Here is a 27,886-nt window from a genome sequence, read left to right on the forward strand (position 1 = left end):
ACCTTTCTTTTTCTTTTCTGACAAGCCTTTTCTACACGCTTACATTGATTGATCGTGCTTGTAGTATGGCAATGGACCAACCATCAATTCATGCTAAAGCATTCCGAGAGGAGTGCAATGCATTGCACCAAGAAGCTAAACGTACGCACGCTAGGGTGTTTGCACTGCCATGTATAGTGAACATGCATCACTATACTTGCTATTATGCTTGTGACCCTTATACACCTCATTCCCCTTTGCTGTGCAAAGTTGCACCCTAAGCCACAACTCCTCCCAGTGCTTAGTCATCTCATGGCTGAGCTTGCTGCGTGGTGAAGCTCAATTAGTGCAAATGTATTTTTCTGCAGCAAAGGGCACCTAAGTACATAGAGTGCCACAACATTGTTCGCAAGACATACAGTGACAAATTTCTACTAAACATAGGTCTTACAGTAGCGAAGCGACTAAACATTGATGTGGCTACTGGGAAAATGCACATAATGAGGCCTTGTTTAATGAAACGAAGCGAGTAGATGCAAGTTTAAATATTCGTGGGTATACACATGTAAATTCTTAAATATGTAGAGGTGAAAATGACTGCAAGCGAACAAAAAACTAATAGCCCCGAGTTTCTCAGTACGCAGCTATTGCCTGGACAATTGCTGCGAGGTCTCTGGCATCCGTCTGAACCCTCAGGCTGAGGAAGAGTCTGGCTGATTGAGTTATTCAGAAAACTTATTTTTCAGTGCATTGTTCTGTATTATAATGTGAGATGCTCTCTCGAGCAGTTAGTTTCACAAAAAGCGAAAATCTTGTATCTGCGTAAAGACGATGGGCTGTAAGACTGCAAGGTGTTGACGTAGCTGCAAGCAGCCTACATCAACTGCAAGGCTGCTTAGAAGTAAACTTTGTTTTCTTTTTTTTTAAGGTTGAATGAAGAATTAATTAAAACAGCCGGAAAACACATGTGGAGCGCACTTCTTAAACGAACGAGAAGGCAGATTCGAAGTTCCATTATGATTGTACTAAATGTTGTCAATGTAAATGCATGTTAGAAATTAGAAAAGAAACTTGCAATTAAAAGATAGTGTGCAGAAACAACACGCAAGATCACAGACACATCTGCAGTATACAATGGTTTTATATAGCTGCCATTTTTACATGCCGAGATCAGTCCCCTATAATTTACAACACAAAAATCACAGATACATGTAAAGACAACCACTAATGAGCATCAGGATAAGCAAGCATTGATTCGTGTCTCCCCACAAGCTTGCGGGGGAAAAAAAAAAGAAGGACGCACACTAAGCAAATTATCAGAAAGTGGCACACTTTATCAGCATCTGCAAGATCTAAAGTGAAGTATTATTGGCAGCCCAAGTAGCAATCTTTTGTTGAGCAACTTTTATGTGGTTGGCTTTGCCAACTCAATCTTGACAGCGCCTTTTCCGTCCAGCGATACTAGAACTTTTGTTGAACTTGTGGAATGTGGATTGTTGCATGTGAACAGTGTACAAGGTGGCTCCTCGCCTACCTTTACATTCAGACTCTAGACTTACCCTAGAGTGCAGACATTCACATCGGTGCTACTGTCAAAAACACATTGTACTATTCTAATTTCCACAAATTACACATCTACACATTCCTGTTAGGTGCAAGTTAATTCTGTTTGCCGAAAATATAACGCAATTGAATATTTAGGTTGATCAAAAACAGACAAAATACAATTAATATTTCTCAATTTCTGATCAAGTTCATTGCATCCGTGAGTATGGACTCCTTTCATTTGAAAGAAATTTTATGCGTGGGAACTGAAGCGACAGGGTATTTCGTGCACACCCTTGTAAACGCCTAGACAACTGAGATGCTCGATCGATAAATACATGTAACAAAGAATCGCCCAACATGATCACGTACTAGAGCTTAAAGCAATGACACTGACGACCGTCTTCCAGTTCACCCTCCGATACGGTGAACATATGTACTAACCAATGTTTTCATACAGGTGCAGTTAAGTGTCTTACAATCCACACAACTTGTTCCAAATGTTATTCTTTTCGGTGCTTGTGTGGTTTTACCTTGGCACACGCAATTGTAGATTCAGCACCTTAAGGGGCTGGACTCAAGCCCGCCAAACCTGCGTAAAGGAGGTAAGCTTGCAGTTTGCCTAATGCAATCAGAGAAACAAATGTGTCTAGCTTTCACTGATCCAGTACTGGATGTGCAAGTGCCTGGCAGTAACATACTGCCCCAAGAGCACAGGAATGCATTGGTACATAAAAGCAAAGTACTACTTGCTGCCCGAGTCTCCCCACGCCATTTCTGGACCACACGTCAAATGCAGGAGGGGCCATAGTCGAGCAAGCGTGAAATTTCCGCAACATATTTCTCAAGGCCAAGCCTGATCTCCTGATTGCAATACATGTGAAATGCAGAAAAATTAAGCACAGAACCAGTTTGAGTAAAGTTTGATGCACTATGTAAAGAAAGCTGATTTCTATTGTTTTTGAAAATATTACTTTTGATTTAGGCCTTCAGTTTCTTTACAGAAGTTGCCATAAATTAGCTTCTCAGTCTGACGACATGATACCCATGGCAATACCCACTTGTTCATTTGTTTCTACAAGGGCACACAATTTTTTTGTACTGACAAAATTTGCATCCATCCATAGCAGAGAAGGCTTCATGCAACAGTTCTCAAGGCCAAGTACGTTTAAAGCCTGGGATAACTGTTAGCGCCTGGAACTGAGCCTACCAGATGCCTACTTCATGAAAGCAACTCTGCGTTACGTTTACAGCGTCAGATCACACACAACAGCCAAAAATAACTAGCCAGGCACAGCAAACATATAAGGAGTTCAGCATAGTAACCACCACATGGGCACAACTGCAATTAAAAAGTTGCAGGAATTTACACTAGCACAAAAGATTCATTTAGAACATCAGTAGCATGCAACTTAGCCTATGTACTATTAAGTGAAAGCAGAAGGCATACAGAACTATGTTCATAACAACACACTTTCAATTTTATCGATCTGGCAACATGAATGAACCATCAGAAAGACAAAAGCATAACAAAAGAAAACACACACTAGCAGTGTTATTGTTTACAAGTAGGCCATAAGAGCATGTGCCCAAAGAATTCTGAATAAAGCCTTGCCTGCACATAAAAAAATATGCAAAAACACTTGCATCTTGTTCTTCATTGCCATAATCATTCCCGCAAATTCAAATTTTGCAGAAATTTCTTTAGAGCATTTGTGCGTTTTTTTTTTTCACACCTTTAGTGCGACTTTTTGCAATTTTGACAAGTCACGTCAGAGTGCTTTAAGAGCGCTGCAAAGGTTATAAGAGAGAGGGAACTTGTTTTGCTGCGAGCATATTAAAATGCATTCTAATGGAATTAACGAAGCAAAATTGTCACTGTTAGAATCAGCTTGTTACCCAACACACTATGAATGCTGTGCTACCTTGTACAACTGTCGAAACACTCAGAATGACAAGTCAAGCATGTCCTTAATTCACATGCAGATGGCCACAGGGTCCAAAATGCTTGCGCGCTTATGGCAGGCTTATCTACTGCTTCAGCTCAGTGTTGTTAAAGTCGCTGTCAATGCATTTACAGCGAGTAAAATGCACTTGGAATTTGTCACAAATAAAAGCAAGAAATGCTCAGCAATGATTAGAGTGGACTTCTGAAGACATAGCCACCATTATGTAGTGAGGACAGCACAATGCCTGTAATTTACAGAACGTTGGGCCGTCAGGATGGAATCATTGGTGCGTCCTGGAAAGCTTGAAGCATGAAAGCACTTACATGTTGTAACAGTTTTCGTAACACTGATATGAATTCTTTTTTTTTCTTGAAACTGGAATGAATTTTTACAATACGAGGAAAATACTCCAAGAACTTATAAAGATGTGGTTTCAATAGAATGCAGGAAGAAAGTGAAGTCACATGTAAATGCTATTTAATTCTTTAGTTACAGTGTGCTTGAAGCTATACGATCACATCACACTATTGATTTTAATCATTTCACATAATAAGCAGCTTTCACTATCGTAGCAGACACAGGAAGCAATATTAGATCTAGTTCCAGTTCAAACAACGATGAGCGCAAACAGCTAATAAGTCACCTGTTGGAACTGGCCACTACAGCCAGGGTTGGTATACCGTTCTTTTGTTTCAGTGCACTACTTGCACAACAAAAGGCTAACATTGCATGAATGCAAAGATACATAAGTTTGGCGCCTACAACTGAGTGAGCCTTGAAATCACATGGGCACATTCACAGCTATTTGCAAGTCCGCATCGCTGACAAGTTTCTTCAGCTTCTCACGGCACGGGCTGACATAAGTAGAGAGCCATTCCTCGACTGTGCTCTGGTAGTAAATGTCCGATAGTTCCTTTGTGATGTCTCGATAAATGGACTCGATGTTCACTAGAAGCCTGCAGATGCAAACATGAAAAAAGTCATGGGAAATGTTAAAAGCTGAACAGAATGCTGGACATTAATGGCACACTTCATGGTGCAAATTGCCTATGTTCAGTAGGCCCAGGTCACCGGCTGACAATATGATGAACAAGTCTTGTAAAATCTATGACATCATTTTCCACACTTCAATTTCCACCACAGCTAATTACCCCTATGCTTTCTTTGGCTTCATTGTCTGTTGGTATTATGTGGTTGTGATTAACAAAAACTGAGCCCCTCTGTTTCCCTTCTTCTCGTTCAAGTCTTGTAAAAGAGTGATGGGTGGTTAAGTAACTCAGGCTCTCTGCTCCAAGTTTTGTCATTTTGTGACATAAATTACAATTTGAGGATCGTAGTTTTAAATATGAGGGCAGAAATGTCATGAACAACATACTGTATAGACTCGCGTAAGGGCTGCACATTTTATGCAAAAACATACATGCCCCATCTGTGAAATCGGCGAGACTAAATCGGAGGCTGCCGAGCTGTGAGAGGAAAGCAAGCGCCAGAGCAGGAGGGTGCCTGCAGGTGGAGAAGAAAGTGCACACTGGGGAAGGTACGGAGGACCGTGTAGCAGAGGGGGGTGGAGAGGAAGGAGGCGGAGGCACGCTGGGTTCACCTTCTCTGGCATCTGCTATGGATGTACTTGGTTCATCTGACGATCGAGAGGCTGAGCGCCGAGCAAGGACAGAGTAGCAATGCAAGCAGTGGCAGGCCAAACGCAAGTCAACCTACCCTGAAGTTGTCAGAAAGTGCTGGGATGAAAAAGACCAGCAAAAGGAGCGGGCTAGGCACGCCCAAGAGACTCCTGAAGAATGTGCTAGGTGGCTTGCAACAATGTGGGTTTGTCAGGCAATACAGCATAGCTTAGGAACTCCAGAACAGCACCTATGCACTTGTGCATAACCCACGTTCACGAAGTGGAATGTCACTATGTCACAAATTTTTTTTCACAATTCTGACGACGTGCGGCCCTTACACGGGACCGAACCTTTTGGTCAAAATTATGCTGGCACAGCCGGCGACTTGTGCACAACCTGGCTCTCGCCATCTAGTAGCTCAGTGCGCGAAAAGTACGTGAAAATTCGCTGATGTATGCGCACGGCATCAAGGCATTGAACGCGATGCTTCTCCATTGGACATTATTTTTCTGCAAATTCTGGGCTGCCATGTTGGAGGTGCGGCCCTTATGTGAGTCTATACAGTACTGTCTACTTGCATATTGGCCTGTTTTGTCTAAACAGTTGCCATTTGAGAGTTCATTGTTTTGTGTGTGGAAAATGTGGCAATTTACCTAATGTGTTAGTTGCTATTCCCTTAACGGACCAAAGAAGAAGGCCTTAGATAAAGCTTGCTGCACAGACAGCAAGTACTGTGCAATGCACAAAGCAAAACTATATGGCAGTAAAGATAAGTGCAACAGACCAGTTCCTGTGCAGCAGTAGTGATCTACCAACATAGATTAAGCACTATGATTCCTTTTAAGCAGTACTGACTACAGAAAGAAAAGGGAGCGATGAGCATGTTTCATAACAGGGGCATACAAACTTTCGACTTGTGCTGATGAACTGGTCGACATGAAGTGGATTTGTTCTGTTGTGAGCCACTAGAAACTCGTGGAATCCGCCCTGCACACTGGACGTGCAAGAAAAATAAATTAGTAAGGCAGAAAAAAACGCGCCATACTTTCAATTCACAATCAAGTGACATAGAGCAAAGCAACATTGTGTGTCCTGGCACTTCGGACTGCACTCAAGACTGAGCAGATGACCCTCTGATGCAGTCTGAAGCACAAATTCGGGGGACACACCTGGATGTCCTCATCTGGCTTGTATGTCTGGCAAGCTGTCCCTCATAAAGAGAAGTTTCGAACATTTTCATCTGCGTCAGTCACATTACGTACCTTCAAGTATGTGCTGGTTGATAGGGAGATGTCCTTATTATCGAAGGCATAAAATTGTATACAGTCATGCCTCAATATAACAAAGTTGTACTTGCAGCTAAAAGCTTTGTTAAATTACAAATTTTGTTAATTTGAAGTTTTAAAGCTTCAGCAGTAAAAATTTCACAAATCCTCAGAACATTCCTGATGGATAGTAGATTTGTCAGTAATAACTTATAAACATCACAAGAAGGTCGGGGCATAATAGTGTGGTTATGAGTGTTAGGGCGTGCGGTGCAGATTGCGCCGAGATCAATGCATCAGTACGGCTCATGGCATCCGAGATTAGCATGTTGTGTCACGTGGAACCGTATATCCTGGACGCCATGGCTGACTGCAGTTAGTGTTTGCAGCAGACAGCAACCTCAAATTAAAAATAAAAGTGCAGAAATATATGGATATGTTTCGCGAGAGAAAAAAAAACGAAATGTCACAGTTAAAGGCAGAGCATTGATGTCGACACCAATGAGACAACTACACGAAGTAAGGTTCCTAGTTTTGTCAGTGTCAAGCACACTGAGGCAGAGATCTCACTCGACGACCAAGAACAACACTCACTGTCGCAACGCAAGCAAACGCTTCGCACTGTGCCTCAGAAACTTGAGATTAAGTGACAGCCAACACTATATGCGCAGGAACAAAACGCGCATCGAGGCAACGACCATCTCGGCTAGCCCTTTGCACTTGCTGAAGGTTACCTCCAAGATAAGAGCCGTGGCCTGCACATAGACAGCCATGCGATCACATTATCGCACGCTCGCCTCTTTCCCATCTACCCTGGTGCTGAAGGAATCGTCAGCTTATGTTTCTCCGAGTGGTCCAAGCTACCACACGCCCTGTGGCCTTCGCAAGTTGTTGCGCAACAAATGGCACAGCGTTTCCCACATACCGTGTCTTGGTGCGCATGCTTTAACAGCATTTTTGCCTCTCAAAACTTTTTACGTGGAGGGACGACTTCTAAATAACTTTTTCTTCGGCCGACATTCTTTTAGTCTTTTTGCTTGATTTACCAACCATACAGGCTCCAAGTCCATGCTTTAAATGGCCAAGAACGTTGGGAAATCGAAACAGCGTCACGAAATTACTTCATTAAATTGTGAAAAAGAAACATCTATGATTTTCAGTGGAACTAAGATTGGGAACTGAAAATAGTTCACTATATCAAGGATTTCGTTAAATTGAGGTTTCTTATATCGAGGTTTGACTGTATTCATATTTACTGACTAAATGGTCAAGTGTATGGGAAAACTTTTGCTTTTTCCTCCGTAAAAGAAATACACCCAGCGGATCCCACATGTATGTGGGAATCATTGCTAAGTAAAAGCTTTCTTGGTTATTTACGCAGGCATTAAAGCAAATCTTGTGCAAACATAACACTACTAATCATGAAAATGCTTGTACAAAGTGGCACAAATGAACACAATGTTTATCCAAACATGACACTAATGGCACAAATGCAATGCAACATTTATGCAAATGTAATACAATAATGCACATAATGCGACGTAACGGAATGTAACTGAGAGTGACAAGACTGTCTTGTTCCGCTCAACGCTTTTTTCGAGCCTTTGTCCCTTTCAACACTCTGTTCACTTTGGTGCCATGTTTTTTTTTTTTTTTTGACATATTGCAATTGACCTCCACCATCAGCTGCTTGTCGCCAGCTTCATCACTTATTGCCACTGGTTGCATCAAACTACAAGAAACCAATAGCCATGACAGCATTGTGGTGCCATCTACGACACCCTAGCATCAAATAGAGGCTGGTCTAGAGGTTAGTGTGGTACAACTGGCAGTGTGTAGTGGGTAATGGGCTTGCATATACTTGGCAAGAAAACAGCCAGCACCCACAAAGTAGGGCAAAGAGACAGAAAACCTTGCTTTAAAATATCTACGAAAGATTACACTTGCCCTCGAATAAGATGCAAGTGAGGAAGCTGTTGGATTTCAAGTGATGAGAGTGAACAAATGCGTTTTAATAGAATGTTTTCTTTGCTGCGCACATAAAGTGAGCCTCCACCTAACCATAGTATTTTTCTGCATGCAACAACACACACTTGACGTCAGCAATGCCATGCATCTGCTAATAGGACATGCAAGATATGGCCGATCAGCAAGCCCTTCACAAATTGGCCTTGAATGAGTACCATCCAATTCCTGGCCAATCCATTGTACTAATAGGCAAACAGCCACTCCTTGAGCGAAATGATGTCAAATCAAACCAACTCGATGTACAACACTTGGTCGTGAGTTACCAGGTGCTGTGGTATGGTGCACGAGATGAGCCCCATAGAAAACCACAGGCGTTTGTCGGTGCTTGTTTAAAGCACATATTGTCTATACACTTGTGCAGAGCGGCTTTGGTGCAGAGTTCAGAATTCTCAGCTTGAAAACGCAAGACTGTTGTTTCAATGACAGGTAAGGTATATATTTTCTTTATATTTTTGGAATCGCCAACAATGCCAGCTGAGCATCACTGAATGACCTGTAGAATTGCTCTTGCTATTAAGTGAAAACTTGGAGGTCGGTTCTTCCTCAATTTGCAGCATAACATGTAATACATAATGAGCGGGTATACTGCAGTTGAAAGTGACACATTTTCACGAAACTGAAAAATATGTGATCATCACCATCATCGCCATTGTAAAAAAAACCCTATTTGAGAACCAACCTGAGCCAATGTTTCTAAATACATTAGCAACACTTACTTCAGAACATTACCACAGCTGCAGATGTCTGCAATAAAGAATGACCCAAGTCTGAATTTCTTGCAGCAGCAAAATAAGCACAAGTAATGCTTTGATGACAGATCAAATGTAGGCTGCAGACCTGAAAACTTTAGAAAGATCAATTCGAGCTATCTAGCAGCAGGTGCCATTTAGAGCATAGGCCATGATGCAAGAAGCACTAAGGAATAACTTGCCACTGACGTGCCAGTACAGATGAATTACCAAATAAAGTGACATACACGAAAGGATATAAAGGCCCACTGAAAGAGAGCCTCAGTGTCTGTGTAAAAGGGGCCCTCACCAGGTCTGGCCATTTTGAGCTGACAAACTGAGAGCATACATTGCGCGATAACGATCGTGTCTGCAAAGTATTACATCGCTACGCGCCGCAAGAAAGATCTGAAATTTCAAACCAAACGCCGTTTTTCCTTCTCCCTGTGGCTGCCGCGTTCCAAGCCGGATGGTGATGTAGTCGCGCCCGCAGCGTGATATCACTCGTGGTGACACGTGACTTCGAGAATTATTCAAGACAACACCTGTTATCTGTGCGATCTGTTGCTTGAATTGACGAATTGAAGCTTAGAGAAATAATGAAACAGACAAACGAAATGTCTGCATGTTTTTTGTTTTACTACGCAGCCAAGCATGAGAGATGTATACTTCCGCTTCGTCTGCTTGTTCCCATGGTCGTGCGGTCACGTAAGCAGATACCGAAACTATGCCATTTTCTACCGTGTTCCATTGCGTGATCATGCTCTGCGATCCGCTTGTTCTGCCTCAGTATTTGTGTAGCACTGAGTTATACCGCTAGTCATGTTTCCTTGTGCACAGCGCGCAAAATCGTGCGCTGCGTGAATGAGACAACAGCTCGCGCACGATGCCATCAGCGGAAGTGTGTAGCGCCGAAAAGAAAAGTGAGGAGAAAAAAAATGAAGGCGGGGCCTGTGATGTATGCATCACACGATCCTCGAGGTCTGGTATGGGAGAACGCAGGGTAGGAATTTCGCTTGCGAAGGTTAGACAGGGTGAGTGAAGAGAGCGTCTTGCTTGGCAGTAGAGCCCACCTGCTGAAATTATGGGCTCGCGGCACTGAAATATTTCTATCTCGACTATTAATGAGCTGATTTGAAACATTTTTGTGGCAGAACGTTCCCTAGAGGACACGTAACAACTTCCGGTGCATCACCAAAATTTTCTATGGGGCCTGGTGAGGGACCCTTTAACAATAAAAGCTGTACCGTACTTGGCTTTTGTAATGACTTCCTTTTATGACTTGTTGCAACTACTTGTTACTGCGATTACCCTATTGCCGTGGTAATATCGAGCATGCTCGAGGCCAGGCAGGGAAACAGCTTCTGCCATTGATGGTGACACTGAAGCTTTGCTCCTGGTGGTCAAATATATGTTATATATATAAATAAATGTAATTATATGTATGCGAGGTGGCTTTGGACAATGTATGAATTTATGTATCGGTGTACATACTTGCCTTTCTAGCTCACTATTACATAGTCACATTGTTTACCATACAGACAATATATTCATTTGCTTTCAGGTTCCCTTATCTTGGAGTTCACTGTTGGCACCCCTCTGGGATCTCTTTTACAGTGAAGATAATGTTTACAATGTCGCACACAGAAGATAGCTTTGCGGTGACAGCAACTATTAGTGTAAAAAAAAATATGCTTGCGAAGATTCCTATATTGCTACTGTTAGTATATTAAGACTATAAGCCTCAAAGAAGTATTCAGACCACATTCACACAGATACCTGAAGCAAGTATGAAGTCGGGATACGGTAGCTGGTTCTGTGGTGCTATTAACAGATGGGCCTACGGACAGGTCGAGAGCTGAAAGAACGCACTAAACTTACTAATAAAGAGGTCATTGATGCAAAGCTGATTACTGTGTCACAATTTACCTTGGGTTCAAAAGCACTTGCTCCAGTTCTGCTATGACATTTGTCAGATGCAACACAGACACATGTAACTTTCCCCCAGGAAAGTTCGGAACAGGTGGCACTGTCTGCGGCCTGTAAATAAAACACTGCATGGCATCACCTTCAGCACAAAGTCTGGTGAGCGTATGAGTTACAAAAGTAATGGCCTTTATAAAGCCACAAAAACAGGCCATAACTATTAGTGTTGTCATGAAGGTATGCCAACAAGACGTTCGAGACAAAAAAATCTGCTGTTGCAAAAAAGTTCATTTCAAATGCGTGCAAACCAAATCACCAGCTTCCCAACTTAGTCTATCGCATTGGAATGCATGTTGGAGCCAAACCTGTAGTAAATAAGGCATCATCAAGAGCAGAGATAGGACAACCAACCAACAGTGCAGGTTGATATGATACATCCAAATACTATCTGTTGTAACCAGAGGTTACACAGTCGACTTCCATTAATTTGAGCTTAACGGGATCGACAAAACTGATTGAGTGATCAAGCAGGTCGAATTAAACAAAATGCAGAAAAAAATTGGAGGATGCTTAAGCTTCGCCTTTAAGAGTGGAACACGATAGTATTCAAAGATCCCCGACTACTGCGCACATTTCCTGGCAACTGCAGCTTATGTAACCATAATGTTTACCATGGAATGCTGGCAGCGAACGCTATGCACGAAGGTGAGCTTTCTGTTAAAAACACAGCCTCTTGTGTGGCCCATCCTGGAATCAGTGCAAGCCAAAAAACTTGCATCATTTTCAGGTTGCTGTTATTGTTTCGCACTTTTAACATTTCAGTCTGAGAAGACTTAACATAAAAGGCATGCACTGTTATTGTTTTGTTTCATGATATTTGTTTGTGAGTTCGTCACAGGCGTCAAGTTCAGGCGTCGCATTCTCGTGATGCCTGCGGCAGAAAGGACGTTCCACGTCCGCCGCCAAGGTCTGCGAGTGGTGGCACTGGCTAACACTCCAAGGGTTCTACTAGGACACAAATACCCAAGAAAGTGGATGGGGGAACGGCGCCGCGGTTGCTCAATTGGTAGAGCATCACACGAGAAATGCGAAGGTTGTGGGTTCGGTTCCCACCTGCGGCAAGTTGTTTCTTCATCCACTTTAATTTCCATTAATTTATCATTTTTTTATTTCATTCATTAAGCACAAGTAATTTCCCCTATGTTGTCTTTGGTGTCAGTGTTTGTTGGCTTCTTAAGATACGACTAATAAAAATCGGGCCCCTTGGTTAACCCCCTTTCTTCTCGTTTGATTGTGAGCTGTCATTCTCCAAATTCTGAGAAATAACTTTGTCAAGAATATAAGACAAAGTATAAGCAACTTTAGCAATAGAATGGTGAGGCAATATAACCCGCACACACCGCATGTCATAAAGCAAGGCGTGGCATATACATATACCTAACTATTGCTCACAGGGGAGCCGGCACCAGACACCAACGCCGACACCGGCTTTTCTGCGACACGGGGCCCTTAACGCTATCGCATTAATACGACAAAACACACTGCCGATTCGTTTGGCAGCATTAGCCCGAGTACAAGATGGCCACAAATCAAACGCACACCCACCTTATATTCGTCCAAAGTAGAAGCCTATGTAGAAATAACATTAAAGCTCCTAAACAAAGCAGATATCTAACGTACACACTATTTCTTTTAGCAAGAAAAATGGCTAAAGTTGTAATATCTATTGCACAATGGTGGCCGGTCTTCTAAAGTCAGCTTCGCCACAGTGCTCTAGTGCTTGGCACAGCACACGGACACACGAAGGCGGCTTTGGTTTTGCATCTGACTTCACTGCAGAAGCAATTTCCGGCCCAAATTTTTTTAAAACAGAAGGGGGGAGGGGCACATTAGAATTATGGAAGTAATGTAATCAGATACTGTGAGCGACTGTTATTGCTTAAGAATTTCCTAGGGCAGGCCGAAGATAGGCGTCCTCGACAGAAGATTGACATGTGTTGAATGTTCATTGTCCCATAATTTTCACCGAGAGAGGCACTTCCACTAAAGAGGTCACTATTTGCGTCACCACAGGGGTCAAGCATGTGCATGCTGACTGGTCAAACTTGAAATATCCAGCAAAGGCCAATTTTATGATAGAAATAATGACAGTTCGAGCCCATAGAAATGCATGGGCTCTGGCTGAGACCTTTGGTCAGGATCAAACTAATAGAAAAATCGAATTAACTGGAGTCAAATTCACGGCTGTACTAGGAAAACCCCAATTATTCGAAATCTTGTAACTCGAGTTACGAGATTTCTCAAATTCCCGCTGCTCTCTTGATCCCAAGAATGCCCTATGTATGTGAATAGACAGAAACTCCCATGAATTTGAACTCCAAAATCCATGCAACGGTTTTTTTAGAGCAAAATCTCCATTTCCATGCAACGCATTTTGGACAAACCCAAGCCAAAGGTTAAGGTTTGATGCGTCATTAGTGACTGTTATGTTGTGAGCTGTCAACTGACGAGGAAATAAGTGTGGGAAGCCAACACTGAACCGGAGCAATCAGAGCAGCGTGCACCCTCCTTTTCCATCCGGCTTAAAACGAAAAGGAAGGTGTCCCCAGCACGCACTTCATCACGTTACGCCACGCTTATATATCGCACTTGGACTTTACATGAAACCGAGGCTTCTTCCGGCACATGTCGCGTGCTGATGGAGCTAAAACGAGACTTTTTCAATGCAAGCTGAGTGACGGTTTTCGTTTCGTGTGCTGTACCGCACAACTGGCCGGGCACTATATCTACAGGGGCTCTCCGTAAGTCAAACTTCGTTTCAGTATTCTAAAATTTCCGGTCCCCTTGGAGTTCGAATTAACAAAATATGACTGTACTGCATTTACCTATTTTTCAAGTGCAGCTCTAATGAAAAGTCTCTTAAAATATTGGCAGCATGTTTTAGAAATAACCTCAGTGTTTTAGACTTTTCATTCACAAATGTAGATGCAGCACATAAAGAGAATGCGAGGCATAAAAACATTTGTAAAATGAGGTTTGGCCCTAGTGTTCCTTTGTGCTATTTTACACTACAAGTACAATGTTTGGCTAGCAGTAAATACTCTGAAGACGACCCCATGTCTTGAACTATGCACACGACAGGCCTAACCTTGGAAAGATGTCGATCTCAATGTTGCCAAAATAGCCTATGGATTGTGACACCTCTGTATGAGCTTCAGTGGTCAGCCCTGAAAAAAAATATATATATATTGAGAGGTTAGAGGGTGGTACTGTAGCATGTATATGCAACATTACAATGGCATGAGGTCTATTGGATACACATAAATTGCAAGAACAAATTCTTCTGTAAACTAAAAAAAAGCACACAAAACAGAGAACTCAAAATGAAAACACTGGCTTTAACAATTCATGAGAAACGGGAATCAAAGCAGCAATGAGTAAATAAGTTATTGTAAGAAATCATTGTTGCAAACAGAACTGCGAAATTGATGCACATTGTATATGTTGGCAGAAACAAGAGATTTTTCCATTCAGATGTTCCCATATTTCGGATGCTTCATTGTTATCATATCCCCTGTGATAAGGTAAGACTTGTATTAAGCTTGCTCTTTAGCAAATTCCTTCGTTTTTTTTTTTTTACTTTTCACAGGGTAGCAAATTATAGTACTCACCTGAATTATACCTGAATTTTTCTGGTTTATAATTTTTTTTCTGCTCTTCAACTTATCAAATGTAGCTCTATGTCCTTTAAAATTTGTTGTATCCCTCTTTTCATAACACAATTGTCTCGCAAATTAGTCTAACGATTTTCTGAAACATTTAGGAAAAGTAGTGCATAGACTCTTGCATCAAATGAACATTCTTTTCCTTAATATTTCAAGTAAAATTTTCTAATTGATGTAGAGAAAATGTGAAATATTTATTAAGGTAGGTAGTTTAGAACTTTTTCTTTTTAACATCAAACTACCATCTAAATTAGCATCGGCTGGGGACATAATGCTAGAAAATGGAAATGCATCCGTGTACAGCTGCAGCTTACTGCGGCTAAGCAGAGTTTCTGGCTTTCTCATGCAGAAAATGACTCTTATTCCCATACTGAGCTCAGATGTGCAGATTATGCTTACGCACAGTATAAAATAAAATTTGAGGGAAATATTTGCTCGAAGGTAGGGGTTAGATGACTTTCTATGCCTTCGCAATGTTACCTGAAAGTTCCAGTTTCATGGACTTCTTTTTTAACAGTAAGCACACATTCACTCACCTGTTTTTGCCATGATTGTCTTTAGGCACAGGGCCAAACAAGGAATAGCCACTGGCAATAGCTCGCAAAGGACAGTAAAATGATCAAACCTAAAGAAAGTGAGAAAAAATAGATAAAATAAAGAAATATCAGTTTACATTACAACAGAGCATACTTATGCAGCTATAGGATGACCTCCACTTTCCGATATGGGGGAGGCTTTGGTGACAGCTAAAGTTTAAGTCGTATCGTAATGGAGCACTTATGCTAGAATAAGAGGCGCCAACGTATTGCACTGAAATTTGACTTGTTAAAGCTCATTTGTGTTTATTATGGCAAAAGATTTCTTTAATATTGTTCCTGACAGATAGTTCAATCCCACCTTTTCAGGTGACCTACGTGCGGCAGATATCCCTTGCACAAAAAGTTATTTTGAATTAGAAAATTAACGAGGTTGACTAACTTCTCAGGGCTTTTGTTTGCAACTGCATAGGTGAAGCCGTGCTGTAATGAATTTAACAGGAATCCTGAGACAAGCACTGGTATCAAGACACCTGTCCCCAAAGGGTGTGCTTTGCCAGATTTCAACTCCAGCTAAAGTTGCATGAAACTATACCAACCTTTTACACTACGTAGGGGCAAATGCGGCACTTCACTGTACTGTATTGTACTGTACACCAGTTTTTTCACCCTTTTAGCACTGCAGGATGTGACAAAAAGTGTACAGAATTTCCCAAACATTTCCAGAAACATGGCGTCGTGATGGGGATACTTGTCATCAGCTATACTGGTACACATTCTGGTGAAGACTGCACTTCTCACCGGTAGGGAACGGATTAAAGGGTTTTGTACTTGTTACTGTAACACTGCCAGGGTGTGGAACATGTCTTTGCTTCGATGTGGCTTGCTCTAAACATGTTCAAGGCTGCACAACAAGTTAAGGCTTCCTTAACTCGAAAGCCTTTGCAACAAGTCTTGGTTGAACTGTAACATATGTTACATTAATGCGCACTCACATATAACAATAAATGTAAATGAGGAAATGGACACATGGCATGATTGAAACCAGCTCACAGGTGAGCTCCGCATCTTTTCTTTCTTTCAGATTGAGTGTCCTATACATGGCACTGTTAACGTGAGCCACAAGTGCAAATTTCTGTATGAGTGTTAATATTTTAAGAACAATTGCTTGTATAAAGCGATGCGTAAAAACTAGCAGGGTATCACGTTGTAGTAGAGCCTAACCAATGTGGCAAGCCTAATACTGGTGATTGTTTGCAACTTCCATACTATAAATCAAATCAAATAATGTCATTGAGCATACCCAAGCAATACATAGGCTATGAGAGCAGAGGGGGGGCTTTAAATTGATTTCAATCACCTGAAGTTCTTTAACATGCAACGAAATGTAAGTACACGAGTGCTTTTGCACTCTATCTGCTCCTGGATGTAGCAGCAGCTGAGAAGTGAACTCACAACCTCGCGCTCAGCAACAAAATGCCACAGTTGCCGACCAAACACGGCAGGTCACATTTCCCCTGCAGAGCGCAAGACATAAACTTTCTGCTCGAGTACACTAGCGCGCACGAGTGGTGGGAACAGCATGATAAAAGCTACGTAATAAGGAGGTCTCACCAAACCGTGGAACCAGGCAGCAAAGATGGCCACACAGTTATTTTGCAAACTTGTGAAAAAAAATACACACACACACACAGCAAGAGCACACAAGTTTTGCAGATATGTACTAGGTCTCCAAGAAATAGGTCAGTCTGAAGATCACACATCCCAGCATTCCCACACTGGTCACAGCACTGCAGCACTTCTTTTTATTCTGGGTTTTGAAGGAAACTAACTTTGAGGAAACTACATGAAACCTACGGCGATCAGCAAAACCTGCCGATAGCGGATAAATCAAGGGATCTCTTAGGCATGAAAGATTTACTAAATAGGGGCTTAGACTTACACTAATGACATACCTTGTGCATACTTTCTGGTGACAACACTAAGATATATAACGCGGACAAATTCCTAACACCTGTACAATGCTGTGATGGCTTAAAAAAAAAAAGAAGCATAAGATCCTCATTTTGTAAGCCTACATACATATAAATTTGCTTATACAGATCTCGCAAACGTATTCGAGGAACCTAATGCATGAATGGATGCTAGCACTGTACACTCCATAACACTACAAATGTTCAAGAATTTATCTGCAGCAACTTATGAGGCGCGCTGCCAATACAGGCTTTCTTTCATGATGCAAAATTTCCACACAAAAGGAACATAGAAAAGTGACGAGAAGGCTTTACAGTATTCACGCAAATAACAAGGAAAAAGCATTAGCGACACCACTTGTGAAGTTAATACACAGATTTTCACCACATCAGAATGGTCATATTAACATCCATTCCTTTCGTCTACATTTGCACTTATTTATTCTTGCGTATTTCCATTTGTGTTCTCGTGAATGGTATTGCGAGCGCGACGGAAACAGGGTCGTCAAATGCTTCCACACACGAAGTGTACAAACCATGTCCGACTGATCGCAGACGGCATTGCTGTAGCTCAAATGAGGCATAGTGTTTCTGACTTCCTAGCGTATGGGTCTGCAGCATTCCCGGTAAGCTAAGGGGCCTGTTCCGCCATTTCTTTCTTTTCATTTGCTTTGGCATATGCGCTGTGCAAACCTGTAGAAAGGTCGAACACACCTAGGTGCTGTCAAGGTCATCTGCTTTACACACGGCTCAGAACCACATTGTTCTAGCGGCCCGTCTTGCCACTCTTAGTATTTACTTGGGAGCAAAAGTTTAGGTATATATGCAAATGATGGCCAGAAAATGGCCACAAAAAGGCAGCCTGAGGCCGGCAGACACAACAATAAGAAAACGGGTGCATTTCTGGCTAAACGCAACTCGGGGCTTCTCGGTAAGCGCTGAAACCTTTTTCCTTTTTCTTCTTTTTCACAAGTTTTAAGTGCTGTTCAAATTCGCCGAAAATATATTGTGTACCTAGGCACGTTAATGGCAGCATGCGTACGTGAGATTCCGGAACCGCAATGGTAGGACCATTGAGAATTGACACTATATTGTGCAAGCTCTGGTGATCAGCAAAAAAACCTACGAATGGTAGATAAATCAAGGGATCTCTTAGGCATATAAGGCCCTCTGGGCAGGACTTCTCCACGATAAGGTAGCTTCACCGCCTACAGGATTATCTAAGTGAGCTATGCCAGATGCTCAGCTGCCATAGTTGGAAGTTCGAATTCTCATATGAAAAAATATTATTATTATTTTTTTTTAATCTGAGGACGGTGAGCTTGAATTTCACCTCCTCCAGTGCACTACATCTCCAGGCTTGGAATGGCGCCTGACACCGACAAAAGATGCCGAGAGCGAGTGAGGCTATACTAATCCAAGTACAACCAAATTAGGAAGGGCCACTAAGCTTCAACAGACACTCCCTCACCAGGACAGGAATTGGCCTCCTTGGTGTAGATTCAGCCACTACCTCCCTCTAGATTCCTACAATTAACCCATGGCCCTCATCTGACCAAGGCAGCGGTCAGACCTGTAATGCAGCAGAGGGTGTTAAGAATAGCTGGACCCGGAGAGGCCGCCAATGGAAACTGACTCTTGCAACCTTTAACAAGACCTAAACTCTGTCGGGTGAGGCTAACTTAGCACCACTCTTTGAAGAACTATATGTCATTGTTTGGGATATCATTGACCCAAGTGAGATTACAAGATCTGGTGAGGCTTATACAGTGCTGACTAACGGCCACGTCCTCTGCTACAGAGGTCTCCCAGATAAGAAGCAATACGGGGTAGGATTCCTAATCCATAAGGACATAGCGGGCAACATTGATAAATTCTACAGCGTTAATGACAGGGTAGCAGTAGCCGTAATCAAACTTAATAAGAGGTATAGATTAAAGGTAGTACAAGCCTACGCTCCAACACCCAGTCAAGATGATGATGAAGTAGATCAGTTTTATGAAGATGTTGAATTAGCTATGAGAAAAGTGCAAACTCAGTATACTGTAGTAATGGGTGACTTCAATGAAAAAGTGGGGGAAAAGCAGGCCGGTGAACAAGCAATTGGAAACTATGACATCGATTCTAGCAATGCTAAAGGACAGGTGCTGGTAGAATTTCCAGAAAGGAATAAGCTGCGAATAATGAACGCCTTCTTCAGAAAGCGTAGCAACAAAAAGTGGATCTGCAAAAGCCTTAATGGTGAAACAAGAAATCAAACTGATTTCATACTTTCTGCTGATCCCAACATAATGCAAGATGTAGAAGTGATAGGTCGGCTAAAGTGCAGTGATCATAGCTTCGTGAGGTCTAGGATTCACCTCAATTTGAAGAGAGAAAGAGTAAAATTGTTCAAGAAGAAACAGGCCAACCTAGACGCAGAAAGGGTAAAAGCAGACCAATTCAGGATGGTACTTGCAAATAAATATGCAGCCTTAGAACAGCAAGATGAAGATGACATAGAGGTAATGAATGAAACCATAACTAGGCTGGCTTCAGAGGCAGCAATTGAAGTGGGAGGTAAAGCATCAAGGCAACCAGTAGACAAGCTCTTCGAAGTAACGAAAGACCTCATAAAGAAACGACAAAGAATGAAAGTTTCCAACTCAAGAGATAAGACAGAATCCGCAGAACTGTCAAAACTGATCAACAAGGAGAAAATAAAAGATATTCAAAAATTACAACGCAAGAAAGACTGAGCAAGCAGTGAGAATAGGACGCAGATTGAAATGAGTGAGAAGAAAACTTGACAAAGGACAAGGTAAGGTGTACGCACTGAAAGATAAGCAGGGTAATATTATCAGCAATTTTGAAAATATAGTAAAAGCAGTGAAAGAATTCTATACTGACCTGTACAGTACCCAGAGGACTCAGGATAACTCCATTCGAAACAGTAATGAACAGGATGCAGCAACTCCTCCTATAACTAGCTATGAGGTCAGAAGGGCCTCGCAAGTCAGGAAACGGGGAAGAGCAGCAGGAGAAGATATTCTAATTGACAAGAGAAAAAAATTGAGCTGGGAAGGTCATGTAATGCGCAGGTTAGATAACCGGTGGACCATTTGGGTTACTGAATGGTTGCCAAGAGAAGGGAAGTGCAGTCGAGGACGGCAGAAGACTAGGTGGGGCAATTAGGAAATTTGGGAGCACTAGTTGGAATCGGTTGGCGAAGAACAGGGGTAATTGGAGATCGCAGGGAGAAGCCTTCCTCCTGCAGTGGACATAAAATAGGCTGATGATGATGATGATGAAACCAAAATGCAAATGACCCATACAGCCCGTATACATGTACCCCTCACCTCTGCCAGCCAGTGAGGGCTATGCCCCTGAACGACCCTGCATGCTGGATGTTGTCCATGAGGACCTTATTCCAGGCCTCATGGTTGCTGATGTGGAAGGATGTGGGCGTCAGCATCTGGTTGATCTTTGTGGCCCCCTTGAAGGCACTGGCTATCCACACGTTGGGGAATATGGAAAGGTACTTGTCCCACATACCTGCATGATTCATGTGATGGCAAAATGAAGTCTAAACATGACAGCATAGAAAACTACTAGAAGACTACTAATGACAGTGCGGAAAATGAGGGATGTAAAAGGAAAGATATGTACACAGGGACATATGTTCTGTCCCTCATTTTATTTGTTGTTATTAGATACTATTTACGAACAATAAACTAGCCTGAATTTCCACTACAGTGGCAAGAGCAGTAGGCACAAAATTTTCTTGTTTTTAGCTGCTTTTGCAGGCAGCTGTTGGCCCAGTAATTATGATATGAAGCTGTAAGTGCACTAGTGCAATGAAAAATTATGTAGTAATTGATTGACCTGACGTGGCTGTGAATAATAAATGAGCAGAAAGTCAGATGTGCCACCCTGGATTCTCTTGGTATAGTGGTCATAACAGCTGTCAATCGTGATATATCAAACCACTGATGAAAAGGGCACTGCCACTCATCCCTTGAAAAATTCTAGATAGTGGACTCTGGCAACACAAAGCTTCCAGGGTTGAGAAATCGTCACCTCAAAAAGTACCTATGATAGTTTCCATATGTAATGAAAATCAAGCCAATCTAGGGCTACAATGACAAAAAGTAGCCATGAAAGTGGCAATGGAAGGTCACCACATGATTGGCACACTTTACAAGAACATAATGATGACTTGGCATAGCATTTTAAATATGACGTGTAAGTCATGTGAATCATCATCATCATCAGTCTATTTTTAAACGAAGGCCTCGCCTCCTGCGAACTCCAATTACACCCGTCTTGTGCAAGCTGATTCCAACTTGCACCTACAAACTTCCTAGTTTTGTCACTCCACCTAATTTTCTGCCGTCCTAGACTGCGCTCCCCTTCCCGAGGCACACATTCTGTAATGGTTTACAAGGTCGTCTTTTCTACGCATTACATGGCCTGCCCAGCTCCATTTTTTTTTTTCTCTTAATGTCAACTAGAATATCGGCTATGCATGTGTGCTCTCTGATCAACACCACTCTCTTCCTACCTCACCCTCTTCCTGTACCTTTTAATACCCATGCCAAAACAAGAACGGCTTATGCAAAATGAAATTTATCTGAATTTTACACTATTGCTGCAGTGCCTTATTACCAATTTCAAAAGAAGCCAAACAGTGGCCAAAGTAGTAGAGGAGCCAAAAGAGATCTCAAAGGTACTTTGTCCCCACGGGAAAGCAGCACTAACTGAACCCAATCAGGCTTTGCAATAATGTAAGACATACATTAAGAAAGTGCAAAGGCACCAGTTCATTACAGGAAGACTGTGAAGACACCATAAAAAGTAACATCAGTTCAGCTGCTCAAACTGCGGAAGTCCACCAACATGAATCGCATGTGGAATGTGAGGCCAATGCCATGCTCCAAAGTAGATGCTACCATCGGGAGGAGAGAGAGAAACAGAAAGGCCGGCAGGTTAATCAAGTAGCACCTGGTATGCTGCCCTAACAGGAAAGGAGCATTAACAAGACCACACTTCAACTTACTTTGCTTGAGCCGGAATTCCGATTGAGGAAAGTAATGCCAAACCATGGGCTCCACAAGATGATGCAGTCCTGCACCTAAAAGAGAAAGAATGAAAAAAGTAAGTTTGTTCCATGCACCTTTCCCTTCTTTTGTTTAGTTACACTAAAACATAACTTCACTACCACTCATACACGATTGCCTGTTCACCATGTCAAATTTTTCTGGTAGAAAAATAAGACTTTCAGTTACAAGTGAAACATTTCTCCTATTTTTATGTATACTATGCTCCTGTCTTTGCTGTCGCACTTCAGAAAATCTTTAACATGAAAGGAAACAGTCTTGTGCTGTTTCTCTGCTAAACTCGTGGTCCTTAGGTAGTATTTACACTGGGAATTGACAGGTTTCACGAATGACCAAAACTGGCGACCAAGGAGTAACTCATGGTGACAATGTTCACACTGGCAAGTGTGACCTGCCTGCCTTCACAATTAAATATCTCGGGATTTATGCTGTTCACGCACACAACGCCTACAACCAATTTGCTTACGTATGCTTCTGCACCGCTGATTGGCTCAGTAGGTTTGCGACCGCATGATTGAAAAATCTAGCAGCGATCGGCTGACCCCAAACGGTTGTTGTTCGACCACAGCGAACATCTGAGGCTGGTCGCTTTGCAATCAACTTGGTCATGCGACCTCTGTGAGTGGCCAGGGCGAATAAGCCTTTAATGGTCAGCAGCAATGTGCAGAGCATAGGAAATGCAAGCAAATAATGTGTACTAGCAGTAGCAGTTTTATAGATTTTTTTCAACACACATGGTGAACCAAAGCAGCCTTCCTTGCTTGCACAGATGTTCTAGGAGAGCAGTTCTCAAGCATTCTTTCTTTGACGAGACTGCATCACTTTCAGAATGTGCCAAAGAATCTATGATTGCTTGTGTTCCAAATAAGCAAGCCATATATGCTGCAAATTCAGAGTTCTCCAAAAATTTTCGCATTCTATCAACTGGTCACACAACCTTAGTAACAGAAAAATAAAAAATAAAAAGAGCACATGTATTAGTGCGTTTTCTTTGTGCAGGCTGCAGATGCATGGCCTCGTGATACTTTGCAGTAGTCAACGGGCGCTATACCAACAGTATCTTTTTGTATTAGCCACAACCTTCATGCCTGCACAAACGTGTATCCTGCAACAACAAAAAAAACAGCATCTCCACCTCTCACTAAAAGAAATGTAGATATGGCTATCTGTACCAATACAACAATGATGCAAAGGCTGATAAAACCGCACAGGCATTGATATGAGCATACTTAGTGAACTGAAAAAAGTGCAACGGGTTCCAGAGACACATTTTGGGAGTACTCTTGACGAGTGTGGCAGAATGTCAGATATTAATGACGTTCCTTTTACTCGGCGGTAAAGAAAATGCCAGTTCTGGGCATGTTAGTGCCGCATGTATTTGAATACCACATTCATATAAAATACTAAAACCTGCCATTGAAGTAAACTTATAGTTGCATGCATTGTTGTCATTGGACTAGACTGTGCTATTTCTGTACATGCAATCTACCTTTCAATCAAGCTTTAATTTGTCTTTACAGCAGGTGTTTTATTTACTTGTCAACGTTTTTAAAATCCCCTGCAAAGTGTAGCATAATTCTAATCATCGAGCTAGATTGCTTTCAAAAGGTGGGCATTACTTGCACAAAAATCAAAATCCATGATTGGATAATTCTTATTATTTATTAGTCAATTAATTTAGGGCATATATTGCAATCATCTTGGAACCACTGAGCTCTCAATGTACATCTACTTGGAACTTATTATGAAACTAGCACCAGTGTTGAGATAAGTGCCTGCAAAGTAGAGGGTAAAACACGCTGCTGTTCCACTTACCTTCCCAACAAAATGCATTTTTATTTTTATGCGCTGCAGGACAACAATATGAAGAACACCAAGCATTTTTTCACACATTTTGGGAATGCAAATCTCGAAACTGTTGTCATCCTCAGAATTCATTCTAAGTGGATATGTTTTGCAAACTCACCGGCTACTAGTTGTAAACTGCAATATGTGCTCTAAAGTAAATAGTTAAAAAGCCAACCAGTGAAATTTTGCAAATTATCCAATTATGCATTTTGCTTTCATGTGCACATGTCTGCCGTTTCAGGCCATTAAGTTCTAGGAATAGAATTGTGCTATCTGCCACAGGTGATTTTTAGAACTTCGAAAACTCGAAAGAAAGCACCTTGTGTATGCGGAATGCCTTGTAGACTGTGTTTCACACCATTCTGACAAACTAAATCTATGTTGATACAAGGAAGATGCTTTCACTACTGTTGTATTAATAGAGACCTTTAGCGTGTCCGGTATTCCGGCAAGCACGGGCGGTTTGCCGGTTTAGCGGGGGCATAAACTTGAGCGGCCAGATTGGTGGCGCCAGCTGGCAGTGCAAAGCTCAACCACACAGACACAAAGCTAATTACTATATTCTGCTTAGCTGCTGGTGTAAATTTTCGACAGTGGCGTGATCATGTTCACCATTACGGCGTTGCCAATAAATTTGCATCAGTAGCGAAGCAGGATATAGTGGGTTATTGCAGTTTTAGCTCTGTGTTTGTCTGGTTGAACTCTATGCTACCAGTCGGCTGCACCGCTCTGGCTGCTCACATTTACGCCCCGGCAAATCCGGCAATCCGCCCAAGCCGCTCCCGTGTACCGGAATAGCGGACAGGCTAAAAGTCTCTAATACTGCAGTGTTACAGATACAAGGCCACATCAAGTGCCCCCATTGGCACCTTTTACATTTCCCACCTTGGCAGAGATGTATGCACATGTAGTAGTGTGCGTGCGTGTGTGTGCAAGTACGTGTGCATGTTAAAATGCCTGCTCCAATGTATTTGTACATATCCTGTCAAAGCAAGGCACTACTGCTATTACAATTGCATTGATGAAAACATGCACGAACCGGTGATTACTTGTGGGTCCATGTCGCGCATCATGTCGTCCCACACGATGAACTTCAGCATGGGGTACTTCTTGTGCAGTGTGCTCACAATCCGTGACAAGTAGTCTACATACAGGTGGTCCTTGCCCCACTGCTTGTCCACCATGACCGTGCGACACCGTTCACACTGGCCCAGGTGCCAGACCTCGAAGCAAAGCCACACATTGTAGGACAAGCAGGTGAACAACACGTTTCATCTAGCATCTAAAAGTTCTGCCCCGAACTACTGCAGAGCTGTACACCAATGGGTTTGCCAATAACCAAAATCCACAATGCTTGGAGTGGTGTCATCATGCATATAGGCTGTCAGCTCAAAGATGCGAAGTACCACACGTAAGCTGCCATGTAAAGAGCAATGCTCTGTAGGTTCACTGCTCTAAACACCTGCGTCTTTTATGGTGTAGAAAGTGTGATCCAGGAGAGTATGATCAGCACTTTGCTCTGGAGGCAATCTGAAAACTGCATCTAATCAGTCTGATCAAGATGACAAGTATGAATGGCATTTTTTTTTAAACAAGGAATCGTGAAGGTGTATATTTTGCTTTAACACCCCTCTTTGCATTCCCCTTCATATGGTTTATTAACTGCAATGTTCCTCGAAGGCTCAAGCTGACTCGGCCGGTTGCTGCGTGAGGTCACCAGCCCTGGTATAAATAATGAAAATTTTCATTAACCAACGAGCAAAGAGGCAATTACATACCTCATCAGCACCTAGATGAAACCATTGCGCATCCGAGTGAAGCTGCATCACTTGTGTCACCATTTCCTCGATTAGAGACGATGATTCTGGCATGGGTTGAGAAGGAATTATTGAATAATGTACAACAGCGCACATTTGCGAAGATGACGCGGCACAAAGCACGATAATTGCTTGCTTACTTGGGTGAGACGGGCAGAGCACGTTCGGGTACCGTGCAACTTCTCTGAACTCGAAGAACTTCGAGCGCTTCAGGACGAACTGGAAGATAATTTTTAGTGGTTGGTTATGACAAAAGATTCAGAGTTAGGCTTTCGCACAGGAATAACAACCAGATGCGAACGAGGCTGCTAGAGGTATGTGACGTTGATACTCTCTTCATGGTTACATTTGAACGATTTCAATTCTCATGTTGACAGTGGGTATACAGAGACGCATAGCAGTGGTACGGGTTTAGAAGTCGATTCTGAAGCGCCTGTGAATGCATACCTCTAAATGTCCGAACGTCTGGACCAGAGGTACGACTAGGAGGTTCGAAAGCTTGGCTATCTGTATAATCTGCATAACACATTCTTGGGAGTATGCCTCCGGGTGCCTGAGGTCTTCGAGGTCACCGGAGTAAGGAAATGTGTCCTCATATTCGATAAGAACTCCAGTCGCCCCAATTCTTGCGATGAGTGGCAGCAACTGTGGAGTAAGAACGCGCATGGCAGCGTTAGAAGGAAGCTGGACTAATTCAGAACTGCTTAGCAGCTCAACCATAACACTTACCTCTTCATAATAGGAAACTTTAAAGGCGGCTCCCTTAAGATCTAGGTGAACGAACCTGGAATAGATTGCCGACGGGAATGACGCGCGAGCAGAGATAACAAACGCGCCCAACTACTTAAAAAAAAATGCGGGCGAATTTTTTAACGCGAAAACGCAATAGAACGTACCGGTGGAAGAATGCTTTACGTTCGTCCATTTTCGTTACTTCCAATACACATTGAGGCGCAGGGTATAAGCGCCTTAATTGAACAAGCGAAACAACCTACGCTAATGTTTGTAAACAGCAGCAGCACCGAACACTGACAGGCTTGGCTGATCTTGACTTTGCCTTGACAGCTAATGACTTGCGCAACAAGAAAAAGAACGGCGTAGTTTATAAATAAACAAGCCTAAATCACACAAGTGCGTTAGCTTAATATGAAATAACAATTTTGACATATAAAATAATCAACTTGACTCTTAAGAATGTGGACACGAGCTGGCGGTTGCGCAGAGCGCCAAATTTGAATTGCACTGTTATTGTCACCGGGAATTTTTATTCTACACTCTTAAACAAATATATATACACCCTTTGTATCGTATCTTGCCATAGAACAATAATCGTCATCTGTATTGCTTGTGTTTCCTTTCTTGAAAACGCTGCGCTCGCTACTTTCCTGTCGAGAATGCTCGTCGTGCTGATAACGCGCATGCCGTTCGTGACTTGGAAGTACCGGGCTCGGAGCGTTAAAGAAAGGAACTGCGGACAAGACAGATGACTGTATGGCGAGATACGATCCAAAGGGTGTAATTTTGCTTAAGGGGGTATGGCAGGGTGCATGAGCCATCTTGGTTTTAGCTTTATATCTCAACAACTGTTCTATATATTAGCGTGAAATTCTGCACGCTCAATAGGAATAGCGTTCGCCTTAATTGGAGTAATTTTTTTACTGCAGGTCTTTTTTATTTTTTGTGTAGTTGAGAACCAAACTTTAAGCTATGATGGAAAATAAAATGTACCTTTTCTCCGAAACAAAAAACAGCATGACCGTGATATTTCGCACAATAATTCTTTATAATAGTGGGTTTAACTGGAACCTTTAAAAAATGCTTTGCTACATTTACGTCACAAGAAAGA

General features: G+C 42.3%; 1 protein-coding gene and 1 non-coding gene across 6 annotated transcripts; one reads left to right on the forward strand and one right to left on the reverse strand.

Annotated features, from left to right (window-relative positions):
• Positions 1 to 1,100: 1,100 nt before the first annotated feature.
• On the reverse strand, positions 1,101 to 27,111 carry LOC139057429 (hexosaminidase D-like). Of its 5 annotated transcripts, none has more exons than XM_070535654.1 (13): positions 26,937 to 27,111; positions 26,770 to 26,824; positions 26,488 to 26,685; positions 26,181 to 26,259; positions 26,002 to 26,087; positions 25,263 to 25,446; positions 22,315 to 22,389; positions 20,615 to 20,810; positions 15,304 to 15,392; positions 14,191 to 14,269; positions 11,046 to 11,156; positions 5,999 to 6,089; positions 1,101 to 4,429 (listed from the first exon to the last, which is right to left on the reverse strand). In XM_070535654.1, exons 1-13 carry the CDS (start codon positions 26,963 to 26,965, stop codon positions 4,316 to 4,318), a joined length of 1,386 nt encoding a protein of 461 aa, XP_070391755.1. In that variant the 5' UTR covers positions 26,966 to 27,111; the 3' UTR covers positions 1,101 to 4,315. The 5 variants fall into 5 exon arrangements, with proteins under 5 accessions (XP_070391755.1, XP_070391754.1, XP_070391756.1 ...); XM_070535653.1 differs by having other exon boundaries at positions 6,003 to 6,089; positions 26,937 to 27,106; XM_070535657.1 differs by lacking the exon at positions 1,101 to 4,429 and adding an exon at positions 9,105 to 9,132 and having other exon boundaries at positions 6,003 to 6,089; positions 26,937 to 27,110.
• TRNAS-AGA (transfer RNA serine (anticodon AGA)) lies at positions 12,091 to 12,163 on the forward strand. Its single transcript has one exon. It is a non-coding gene; the product is annotated as a tRNA-Ser (tRNA).
• Positions 27,112 to 27,886: the final 775 nt, after the last annotated feature.

Source organism: Dermacentor albipictus, chromosome 3 (genome assembly GCF_038994185.2).
Source record: "Dermacentor albipictus isolate Rhodes 1998 colony chromosome 3, USDA_Dalb.pri_finalv2, whole genome shotgun sequence".
Classification (NCBI taxonomy): Eukaryota; Metazoa; Arthropoda; class Arachnida; order Ixodida; family Ixodidae; genus Dermacentor; species Dermacentor albipictus.